This window comes from Pteronotus mesoamericanus, unplaced genomic scaffold (assembly GCF_021234165.1).
Source record: "Pteronotus mesoamericanus isolate MK-2021 breed Mesoamerican mustached bat unplaced genomic scaffold, CSHL_Meso_final contig_20, whole genome shotgun sequence".
NCBI classification, from domain to species: Eukaryota; Metazoa; Chordata; class Mammalia; order Chiroptera; family Mormoopidae; genus Pteronotus; species Pteronotus mesoamericanus.
Window position 1 is genome coordinate 63,416,998 of NW_026555085.1, and position 11,977 is coordinate 63,428,974.

Consider the following 11,977-nt stretch of genomic DNA (forward strand, 5'->3'; position numbering starts at 1 on the left):
TAGGCAGTCTGTTCAAGACTTCCAGTAATCTACTGTTTGGCCTCCAAAGTCTTAACTCATTGCATCATCAACTCTAAAGCCCAAGATCAGTAATCTCATTTAAATATCATTTAATCAGCTATTGTGTGACTTGAGGTATGATTTATCCTGCAAAAAACATTCCTCTCCTGCTGTAGAGCTGTAAAGCCAGGCAAGCTACGTGCCTCCAACACACAATGATGGGAGAGGCACAGGACAGACATTCTCAGACATTCTCAGACGTTCTCATTCCAAAAGGGAGAAATAGGAAAAAAGGGATGGTTGTCAGACCCCAAGCAAGCCCAAAACCTCACAAGGAATTCCATCAGCTCTTAAAATCTATGCTGGTCCTTCAGCCAGTGCTCCCTTCATGCACAGAGGCTAGCATGGGGGGCAGTACATGGTAGACACTACATGAATACTCGCAGAAAGAAAGAATAAATGAGTATATGTTTTCTGTGGCATATGAATGACTGGATTTTCCTTTGTAAGAGAGTAAGCTTTTAAAAGGCCATTCCCTTTAATGAAACAAAGGCCAAAAGGAGAAGTAATGAAATCAGAGAGCGTAAGAGCTAGCATGGTCCTCCTCCTCAGCTCACAGCCACTCTCTTACTCCATGAGAAAGTTTCGTTTCACATAAGAGGTAACAGGCACTTCTTAACCTTAATTCAGAGAATGTTACCACTGTTTGTCCATTTATGTAACCTAGAGACCCAGGAATCGTGTTGGGTGATTCCTCTCTCTTACCCCTCAATCTAGTCTTCATCACATGCTGTCCATTTTCCTCCCTAAATAATTTTTCAGTCTGTCCATCTGCTCCATCTCCATCATCACCCAAGTCTAAGCTGCATTATTTGTCACCTGAATACCACAGGAGGCTTCTCCCTGGCATCCTTGCATCTGCCCTTCTCTGCACTATGGCCAGATAAGTCTGGAGGTTGAGTGGAAGGCAGGGACAGAATTACTGAGGTGTGTAAGTTAAGTGTTCCTCCCTCCCTCCCTCCCTCCCTCCCTCTTTCCTTCCTCCACTCATTTACTCACTTATTCTTGCAGTCAGCAATCATTTTTTGAGCACCTTACATGTACCAGATGCTGCTCAAGGTGCTGGGAATGTAGAAATGAGTAAAACAGACAAATCACTAGTCCTGTGGAACTTAATGTTTTTAGGGCCAGAAGACATACATTAAACATACAAGTCAAGTGGTCACACTTTCTATGGAGAAAATTAAACTGGAGTAAGGGGAAGAGAGAATAATGGGAGCCATTTTTCATAGGGTGATTAAGGAAAGAATGTCCCTTAAGATGACATCTGAGCAACCACCTGAAGCATGTGAGGAGTGAGCCAAGTAGATAACTGGGAAAAGAATATATTCCAGACAGAGGGATTAGCAGGAAAAACATTCCCAGGAAGGATCATGCTGACAAGTTCATAAAGAGTAAAAAGAGCAGTGTGGCTGGCCTTGGGGGCCTGAGGGTCGGAGCACCAAATCAGAGCAGACAGGTCAGGACTGGGGCAGCCCCGGGGAGGGCCGGAGGGCCAACTGAGGCCAGTGACATTATCTGACTAACTTATAAAGGATCACCATGCTGAGGATAGACTCAGGAAGGAAAAGGTGGATGAAGAGAAACCAATGAGAGATGGGCTAGATGGTAGTAGAGTAGGTGAGAAGTGACCAGGTGCTGTGTGTTTAGGGTCAGGGGAAACTAAAGGGGATTAGAGATGCCGGGGCTCACTGGTGTGTTTGGCATTTTTGCTTTACTGCAGACACAGGGCCTGGATAGGCCCAACTTTTCCAGGCCCCCTGGTTGTGAGAATGGAGCTTGGAGTGTTCTGATACCTGAGCAGGAGTGATCCCCTGCATTTGGTGCATTTCCCTGCAGGAAGAGTCAGGGAAATAAAGCGGCACACAGCAAGTCCAGGATGCCCTTGCCCGGACCTTGCCTAGGACAGTGGCTTGTCCCTGCTGCAGCTGGAGTCATTGCTGGAATTAGGATGGCATTGTTTCTAGCCATGCTATGAGACTGTGACACCCTTCCTTTGTTTCAGAATACAAGTCAATTGATGATTGTGAGGAGCTGGTGATCAATACTACAGCAACAATCAACAACTTATCTTACTACCAAGTGAAGAATTCCATAATCCAGAACAAAAAGCTACATATTGCTGAATGTAAGGTTCAGAGTTGGGTTTGGGTGGATGTATGTTCAGTTAAGGTTTTGGTTTTATTAACTAAACATAGTACTAGAAGCATTCATATTTTCTGATTTCCTGGTACAAATATCTAAGAGCCTGGTTTGGTTCTGAAACATTAGAATATGGGGAAAGTTTAGCTTCTTAGTTCTTGCTAAAGTCCCCTGAAATTTATATTTTATTCTCACTTTTAATTTTTGAATTATCAGTATTTATTATGATTATTGAGTTATGATATTGGTTTCTAATAGCTTTAAAATCAAAGCTTAAATTCACTGATTTTTTTTTCCCCTCTGGTCACCCAACCCAGTGCTTTTAAAGCTTCTTGTGAGTAATAACATGGATGGAATCCTGGAGGCGGTGCGTGTTTTTGGAAATCTCTCCCAGGACCATGACATCTGCGATTTCATTGTGCAGAAGAATGGTGAGTGAATGACACATACGTTCATAAACATGCACTTCTTGCCAATAAACAGCAAAGCAGTCTCGGAGCTTGGGTCATGACAATGTGATACTTGTTTCTGCTTTGGGACGAGTAAGTGCCTTACATTCTGTTCCGTCCGTACGTAAGGCTGTCAGCTCAGGATGCCAAGGCGGACTAGGGAGTGTTCTCTGTGTTCCCGCTCCCTTGGGAGCGGTCTTCTGAGCTCCAGGATGGGGGCGGGGGCAGGGAGAGAGAGAAACAAGTCATCTGTACTCTCATTTCTGTCCATGGGAATGGACTCAAGAGACATTCTCCTTCATGTACTAGAATGTTCATTACTGTACTGCTTATAACAGCAAAAAATGGAAACAAGTTAAATGGCAAGAGGCAAGAGGATAAATACATTATGGTATATTCATACCACTATATGTTCTACAGCAATGAAAATAAGTGAACTAGAGTTCCATGGTTCAACATGATTCAACCTCAAATGCTTATAATCTAGGAGCAAAAATATTCCTCCTAGAGGGATATATACAGAATAATGTCATTAAGGTAAGTTTTAAAATATGCAAAACAATCTTGGGTATTGTCTATGTAATGCACTCATGTAGTAATGGTGTCAGGTATAAATGGTATTTGCAATTGATAAACTCCACACTTAAGGCAAAAGGTACCTTTGGAGGGAGAGGAACGCACAGATATAAAACTGGATATGTAATGTTTTATTTCTTAAGAACTGAGTGGCAGGTACACAAGAGTTTATACTATCCTCTATATGTCTCACATATTTCATGTAAGAACACTAACTAAAAATATGTTGAAGTAAGAAACGTCCAAACCTGTAGAGAAATTTTATGAGTTTATTTGAGTCAGACTGACAACATATCCTGGGGAACAAGAGCTCCAATGCTCCTGAGAATAACAGTTTTGCAGTTTCTCTTATGCATTTGAAATTAAGGAGGGAATGTAAGAAGAATTACATGAGGGTGGGAGAAAGCAAGGTGAGGATTGGGTTACAAGATTCTATGCTTTCTTAGGAATGGCTACCCCTTTGAGGGCTATTACTCCTGACACCTCCAAGGTGTGTTGACCTAGATGCACAAGAACGACCCAGATGGCAGGGCTGGCTTACTCGCCATTCAGTAAAGAAGGTCCAGGCCCGGGGAGTGACTACCCACCAAAATTGTCCCCTCCGTTAGGAATTTATGATTTATTACAGCACCCCTTTTTCATCCACAAATACCTAATTATCCATGTTCACGGTAGAAAATTTAGGGAATACAGAGAGAGAAAAACAAAGCGGCGGCACACCGTCGCCCGTCATCTCCCTACCGCAGAGATAACTCTTCACATTTTGGTGTACATTCTTTAGACTCTTAGAAACACATATATGTGATGCAGCCTTTGCCAAGCTCACTGCCACATCCATCAACGGGGCCAAGGTCAGAATAGGGCGGCTGCCTCTCAGGAAAACGGGAGAAGGCAGAGCACGTGCCTGTCCAGTCCCCCGCAACCATTCGCCCAGCCCCTGCTGGGGATGCGAAAACAAGACAGTTCTATTTCCTAGGAGTAAAGGGAAACTGGTTCTCAAAGGCAAGGAGCCTGTCCCCTCCGAGGTGTCCGCTACCCAGGAGGTCCTGCCTTGCCACAGGCTGGCTTTCAGGATTCTGACCAAGACTTCGGTGGCCCTGGAAGACTTCAGGGAAGATCTCAGCAGGGGCCCTCTCCCAGGGCTGTGTATGTGGAGAAAATTGCTGCTGGAGGTTCAGAAAGGTCCTTGGGATGTTAGAGATGAATGTCACCTGTGTGGCTGGAAGTCCTTGTTTTCCTCCTTCCCACCAGCAGGGACTCCATCGCTGCTGTAGGGAGGGAGCCGCTTTCTGGGTCAGATACAGCTGCATCTGGGGACAGGGACCTAGAGTGTGGGGAGCAGATTCTGGATGTGGTGGGTGCTGGGGAACGGGTTAAATCCGCTAGTCGGGTTTTCCATTTTGCAGGCCACTCCCCATTTCCCCTGTGCCCTTTCCCTTTAAATAAGGGGGCATAAGATACAGCTGAGAACCAGGGCTTTACTGGTCTGCGTTTGCTCTCCGCCCTCCCAGTACACAAGTTCATGATTGCGCTGCTGGATGCTAAGCATCAGGATATTTGCTTTTCTGCCTGTGGCGTTCTTCTAAATCTCACTGTGGATGAAGACAAGCGTGTCATCCTAAAAGAAGGAGGCAGCATTAAAAAGTAAGTTTTAAGGCCTGGTGTTCCTGCTCGCCAGATTCCGAGGACATAGTTTTCCAGGGAGCTTAGGCCCCTCTCATCATTCCTCCAGGTGGAGGTATTCTAACATTTGGTAAGAGCCAAGTTTAGGGCTGAAGAGGGGATTTAGGTTCCACAGGACACTTAAAATAATTCATCAGTAGATTACTGCGACTTTCTAGCTATTTAAATTTGTAGATATGAAAATATTTTTAGATAGTCACTGAATTACACACAATACAAATTAAATATTATAGAAGTATAATCATTATTGTGCTAAAAATAAAAAAGCTGAAGAAATTCTGACCTAATACCTTGCCTACTTGACTTTTATTAACTCAGGTTAGTGGAGTGTTTAAGAGAGTTTGGTCCTACTGATTGGCAGCTGGCCTGTTTGGTTTGCAAAACGTTATGGAACTTCAGTGAAAATATTACTAATGCTTCATCGTGTTTTGGAGATGAAGACACCAACACACTCTTAGTGCTGCTCTCATCATTTCTAGGTAAGACTCTTCACTGTGACTGTGTTATCAGAGTGAGATAAAATTTTTTTTTCTGTGCCCTGTATGGATAGAGATTGGTATGTATTTGGGTGGCCAGATTTCTGTAAGCCTCTATAACAATCTATAAAGATTATTACAGTTTAGAAATATCTGGAAGAGGCTGAATGTTATTTATAATGGGAGCAAAAAGACTTTTAATTCATTGGGCACTGTCATGATTTCTTTTGTGGCTTTTCTTTTTTTGCATTTTTAACAGATTGCACAAATACAGGATGCTGTTGTTTAAAAGTATACAGACATCATTGTAATTGAGAAAATATGACTAAAGGCTACTCTGAATTAAGCCATGCATTTAAGTAAATCTATACCTTTGAATTAGCAGCTGTGCTAATTATCAGCTGAGCTCTCTTGGTCTGCGTGCATTTAGGGCCTGTGAAACTACTTGACATTATTGTGGGGTCCATACCTTTGGGAAATCATTGATATAGACCAAAGGCAAGAGGATAGCTTCTTCCATTTTTAAAATTTCCATTTTTTAGGATAATTGTTCTCCTACTGGGTTAAATCTAGCAACAGTGATTGGGGGTAGTAAATGAGTGTGTTCAAGAATCCTTTTCCCAAAATGGGATGCCTACCATTTCCCAGCCACCATTTTGGAATAGCCAGGGCTTGAGGAAAGGTGCCGTTTGTGCATAAGCTGGGGTTCAGGTGGTATCATTTGATAAGATAATCTCTTAGGACCTGTCTTTCCATCTCTAAAGTGGGGACGTGACCATCCCTGCCGTGCCACAGGGGATCTTCACAAGGGTCAAGGAAACATCCTGAGAGCACAGTGGGAGGACCAAGAGGCTTCAGTCAGTTCTAAGTTTAAGTCCTTGCGTTAGCACTTACAGGTTTTAACCGGTCTCAATTTGTATTTCCTCATCGCAAAGATGGGGATGATGGATATCCTCTCTGCAGACTTGATAGGATGATAAATGAGCTGACGTGTAGAATAGAGCTTGCCATGGTGCCTGACCCACAGCAAGCCCTCAAAACGTGGTTGTGAAAGCTCTTCGTAGATCCCAAGTGTTGTAACAATATGTTATTAAACAGGAACTCAGAAATAGAAGTTTGCTAGGTTGATGTGAAATTTGCTTTTTCCAGATAAATATAATTTTGTGTATGTAAGAGTAAGAAAAAAATGTGTGTGGTTTTTAATCACTGAGGTTCACTGACTCGCCTTAATTCTGTTCTCTGCTGCGGCAGAACATTGGAATCAGCTGCGAATAAAAAAAAAAAAACACACACTTATCTGGGCCCCGCCCCCAGGAATTCTGATTCATGAGCTCTGGGGTGAGGTCATTAATCTGTGTTTTTAAGAAGTTGCAAAGGAGGGTCTATTAACACAGCCAGGATTGAGAAGAACCCATGCCCTGGTTTATGAAGGGGGCTTAGGGAGGGGTGCGCAGGGAAGAAGGAAGCCAGGAAACCAGCATACTGTTCAAAGCCGGCCAGAGAGGACCTGGGAGGTTGTTGTGGATGGAACCAGAGTCCTGGGGCGGCCCCCTCAGTAGCAGGCATCATCTCCTCCCTGCTGGAGACCCAGCTCTGCTCCGTCTGTGCCGTTAGGAAATTGTCCTTTCTCCGCCTTGTTCCCTCTAGGCTCCTGTTCGGTCATTGCTTCAACTAACGCAAGGCTGCTTCTTACTGTACTCAGAGTGTGTGACTAAGTTTCCTATGTTGCTGGCGCATCTTTGTGTCTCCCATCTGGGGAGAAGGTGTGGTTGGGTCCAAGAGTCAGCCAAGAGAGTAACTCTTCTGGGCCGTAGGGCCTTTATGTGTTATGTGGCAGCTGCCTCTACCCACAGGCTATCTGTGGCTTCCTTTGGCACCGAAGCCTGGGACAATCCACCGTAACTAATGAGAGTGGTGGGGCCACAGGGCACAAGGACAGCTTCGAAGGGGATGTCAGCATGGCCAGCTTCTCAGCAGGGGCAGCATGACAAGCAGGCATCGCATGGCAGCGGGCCTACTGCATACTACCCCCCACCCTCAGCCTCCCCTTAAAGGCAGGCTGGGCTTCTGCGTGCGCTTGCCCCATCTCTGCACCTGTAATGTGCATACCCCTGGCCTGCCTAGCCAGCTGCTGTCTGTCCTTGCAGGCCCTTCTCATGGAACTTTTCAATCCCTCCCCCTTCCCCTGCCATCTCATCATAGGAATCTGTACTTATACAGCAATTAATCATGAACTGTGTGACTTCTGTACTATTGCTTTGCATCTTTTATTTCCCTACTCCAGCTGAGCCACTTTAAGAAAAGGATATTGCCTCATGCAAAGTAGGTTCTTGACAGATGCACGTGGACTGACTCACATTAGCGGTGCCTTTATTTTAATAGCGCTGTCTGCTTTTAAAAGCATGTTCACTCTACCCTCATAGGATCTTTCTGAGGATACCAGCTAGGTGGCAGTGAGAAAGTAGGTCTCAGAGGGTTAAGTGACTTTGCCTATAGTCATAGTGTAGCAAAGCCAGGACTTTCCATCAGAAAATAAACTTCTAGCCCTGAGTTTTTCTGTTCCTTTGCATTGTATCCCCTTACCCCACCCCATGAAAGGGGGCTGTGGCATGGATAACAAAAGCAAACACAGTAGGTCCGGGAGCCAAGTCACCAGCACGGTGTCAGGATTTCTCACGTCATCACAGGCCCCTCCTTATGACCGCTGAGGACTGGGCTGCTTCCGAGCTTTGGTCTCTGCAGTGTGGGCCTCAGGCCCTTACTCCTGATGGGTTGTGGCCGTATCTGGCCAGTTGGGCAGCAGCAAGTGAAATGGATATGTGGTTGACAATGTATTTGAATTTCGATTCTATTACAAAGATAGCTAGACATCATGCCATTTTGAAACACAGGATGAGCTGTTAAATAACAAAGTCTCATGTTGAAGTGTGAGCACCATTTTTAGAAATAATGGCAAGACAATTCATGAAGTAATATAAGTTACCCAGCTTTTCTTTGATGGGTGACTGGGAGGAAAATAAAAGCATAAATTTATGGTCTGCAACATGGTTGGGATGTTGGCAGACTCTTTGGAAAGTGGTTTTTAAAAAAAAAAAAAGCTGTCTAAAACTTCCTGATGCATTGCAATCACTTCTAAATTCATTAGCAGTGTGTTTATCTTGAAGTTTTTAAGTGGCGTGCCCTAGCACACTAGTCTACCGTGGGCTTCTCTCAGGGGAGCTGGCGACTGGGGATCAGTGTGTGCAGTTTGTTACTGTGAATGTAAAATACACTAGGTTTTCGTATGTTCACTATAAGGTACCTGGAACTTAGCACCTAGGTTGTGTGACAAGGGGTAGAGCGGGGCCCAGGCTTCAAGTCAGAGGATCGCATGGTCTACCCAATGCCGAGGAGCCAACAGGTGCATCTGCAACACGTGAGGACTGGGCCTTATAAGAGAATAGGTCAATGCTAGATCCTTCCAGTAGCTCCCCGGTGCTGAACAGCAAGCTAGAAAACAGTGCAGTGAGTAGGAGAAGCTTTTATTGATGCTGCAGGACACAAACTATAATGGAGATTGTGTTATAATGATCACCAACACATTCAGTGTTTTGAGTCCTTTAATTCTTTCTAGTAGATTGCCTAAAATGCTAGCCTTTGGAAGTGTCCTGTGCACAAAGAACACTTAGGAATGATTGGTTTTCTAAGTCAGTGCTTTTCATACTATGAGTAGCATCTTTAAAAAATGAAGTAGCAAAGAAAGGAAATATCGGAATATGTAACATGTAGTAAAGATAAGTATTCTATTATAAAACATTCATTTAGTTGTATAGAAATATGTATACAGTTATGATCTAATTTGTATTTCTTAGGTTATAGTCCAAAAAAGCTTAAAAATCATAGATCAAAATTTTTCTTGCATTAATCTCTGCCACTCTTTGCAATACAAGTTCCAAATGTTAATACCTAGTGTAATATGGCATTTAAAAAGTGCATTTGCGGTCATTACTTTGAAGTTTCAGCCTGCTGTTCTCTTACCTGTAGCTCTTAGGCCACTTTTATTATCTTGTCTAATCCAGTTAAGAATTAATAGGGTCCAAGTGTCAATTAACCAATTATAGTCTGAGCCTCAAGAAAAGTAACAGTCTCGATACTAGATTTTTTTTTAATGCACCAAAATAGAGATTTGCTAAAACCACCAACTCCAACCAAAACCCAGGGCAAAGGAGGGGACTGTGAGGTGCAGGTGCAGCCCTCATCCCTAAGCATCTTGAGAAAGAAGTGCATAACACAAGGGCATTAAAGGAAGTTTAGTGTTCAGAAAATCCTGGAAAAAGAGTGAGCCGGAAGAAGGTCTAGAAATCTGAAACCACTGAGTCTCACAGACTCCTCTTGTCCAGAAGTAGCCCAATGGGAAGGGCTTTGAAGGCAGCAAACACTATCAGCCCTGTCCTTCCAAGGGCCTGGTTACTTTTGTGGGTGGGGAGATCCAGGTTTGCTTACCGGGTCTCCCTGGAGCACCTTGCTGGGAGGTGTTTGTCTGCCCAGAACTTATCTCGGAGCTGCATAGCTGTTCCCTTGGTTGTGAGGGGAGGAGGGGAAGGCACAAACTGGGATTCCAGACCGCCTTATCTTACTCTGGGTGGGGATGCCAGCACCACCAGTGCCAAAGCACGCGGTGCACAGAAATATTCAGTGCAGAAGATTTGGTGTAAACAGTAATGAGGCAGTTTATATGTAATAGGATTTTAATTAGCCCTATGAAGAAAGTTTTCAAATTATGTAAGTAGCAGTATTTGTGGTCATGTTAGGACTTAGTGGTTACCACTTTAGAAGCCTGCCTCAGCCGCAGGCCTAGAAAGTGGTGGAGCCAGTCTTCTGACTGGCAGACCACGCACTGCAGTTTCCTCAAGTACTTCCCATGGGACCAACATAAATGAGTAAAAATGCAGAGGCAGGTCAGCGCAGAAAACCTAGTGGCCATTTATTTCCCTACTTGGATAGACATGATTACAGAATTCAGAATGCCTTTGGAATTAGATGCAAATTAAAATTGTAATTTTCCTTTTTTTTTTTTTTTTTTTTAATAAGTGCTTTTCTGCATTCCCCACTCACTTGGGATTCTTACAGTCCTTGGGATCAGAACACAGGGGCAGAGGTATTTTTAAAGAATTATGTCCAGGCTGCTTTGAAGACAGTAGAGTTGATTTTTAGTAAAGTTTTAATTGTCACATTCAACTGTGCTACTTTCCCAAAAGGTTGCATGACTCCTTTTATATCTGTCAACCACTTTTATTTCTTGTGTGTGCGTTAAAGAAGTAATTAACTTTTTAAATGCAGTTAAGGAAAGAACCTATTAATACTTTGTTCTGACCAATTGTGACCTGACTTTTGGATGTGGATTTATACACATAAGAGATTAGTTGAAATTAAAGCTCAATGCAGTTTTGAATTTTTTTTGAGAAGACTATTGTCCTTTTTCTATTAAGACTAAAATATACTTATTTAACATATCTGTAAAGAACAGAAGAGAGTAAATAACTTCTCCAATAAAACAGCCTTTATAAATAAAAACAGAAAAAAGCCTTTTAACCCCCAAGTCTTCTCTGTGTCATGTTGGAATTAGGGATGACCCAGGATGAGTTTAACTCATGCCATCGAAAATTAAACTTTATTCAGTGGGATTACATTTCCAAATAATTGCTGTGATTTTAATTTTTCTGATACAGATGAAGAATTAGCACTGGATGGCAGTTTTGACCAAGATCTAAAAAACTATCACAAACTCCACTGGGAAACAGAATTCAAACCTGTGGCACAGCAGCTTCTAAACCGAATTCAGACTCACCATACCTTCCTGGAACCCCTGCCTATTCCTTCTTTCTAATGTGATGCAAATTAACACCAGAAACAGGAAATCAGGTTACCTTTGTCCTTAAGAAATGGTAACAAACAGGAACGTTTTCTTTCAGTATTAACAAATTCTGAAAGTTTTTCAGGTACTGCTGTTAGTGAGTAGTCAAAGTATTTTAAAAGAAGTAAGCATTTCTTTTTGTTAGGTATTATGGGAAAATGAATATACATATACTTTATGCTATGAGAAATGTAATATAAAAAATATATGTATGGCTTTTCTAAGTAAATGACTTTCTCTTCTATTCGCTATTCAATAATTTAGTTCTAGTCTTAAAATCCCAATTTAACAATTCTGGAACTTAAGTGCTTGTCAATCCAGTAGTTAAATGAACTACGCAATGAAGATTATTAAATTTTGTATATAGAAAGAATGATGGTCAACACTATTAGGAGTATGTTACTACATAAGCATCTGTACTAATTCTTATGTCATTAATAATTTCTGGTTAGGCATCAGTATTTTTGTGTTTCTCACAGTAAGAGAAGAAGTAAGCACAAAAAATAGGGAAGACCACTTTGGGCCATCTGCTCTTTATTAAATAAGTAAAATGGGTGAAAAAGGAAGTATTTTTATCTCTTCTCATTTGAAATGAAATCACTAGACCAGATAGTCCTTTCAACTGAAATTCTCTATGACAAGGGAGGTGACATAATGTACCAAAAAGAATGTAGGCTTAGGTGTGTGGCCTACATACA

The 11,977-nt window shown here is 42.5% G+C and overlaps 1 protein-coding gene across 1 annotated transcript in view; it reads left to right on the forward strand.

Moving 5' to 3' along the window:
* ARMC2 (armadillo repeat containing 2) overlaps positions 1-11,252 on the forward strand; it is a 94,598-nt gene extending 83,346 nt beyond the window's left edge. The window contains exons 13-17 of the mRNA XM_054568884.1: positions 2,066-2,188; positions 2,520-2,633; positions 4,739-4,871; positions 5,229-5,389; positions 11,095-11,252. Of these exons, the coding sequence (XP_054424859.1) occupies positions 2,066-2,188; positions 2,520-2,633; positions 4,739-4,871; positions 5,229-5,389; positions 11,095-11,252 (689 nt within the window). The remainder of the gene's footprint in view (positions 1-2,065; positions 2,189-2,519; positions 2,634-4,738; positions 4,872-5,228; positions 5,390-11,094) is intronic.
* Positions 11,253-11,977: the final 725 nt, after the last annotated feature.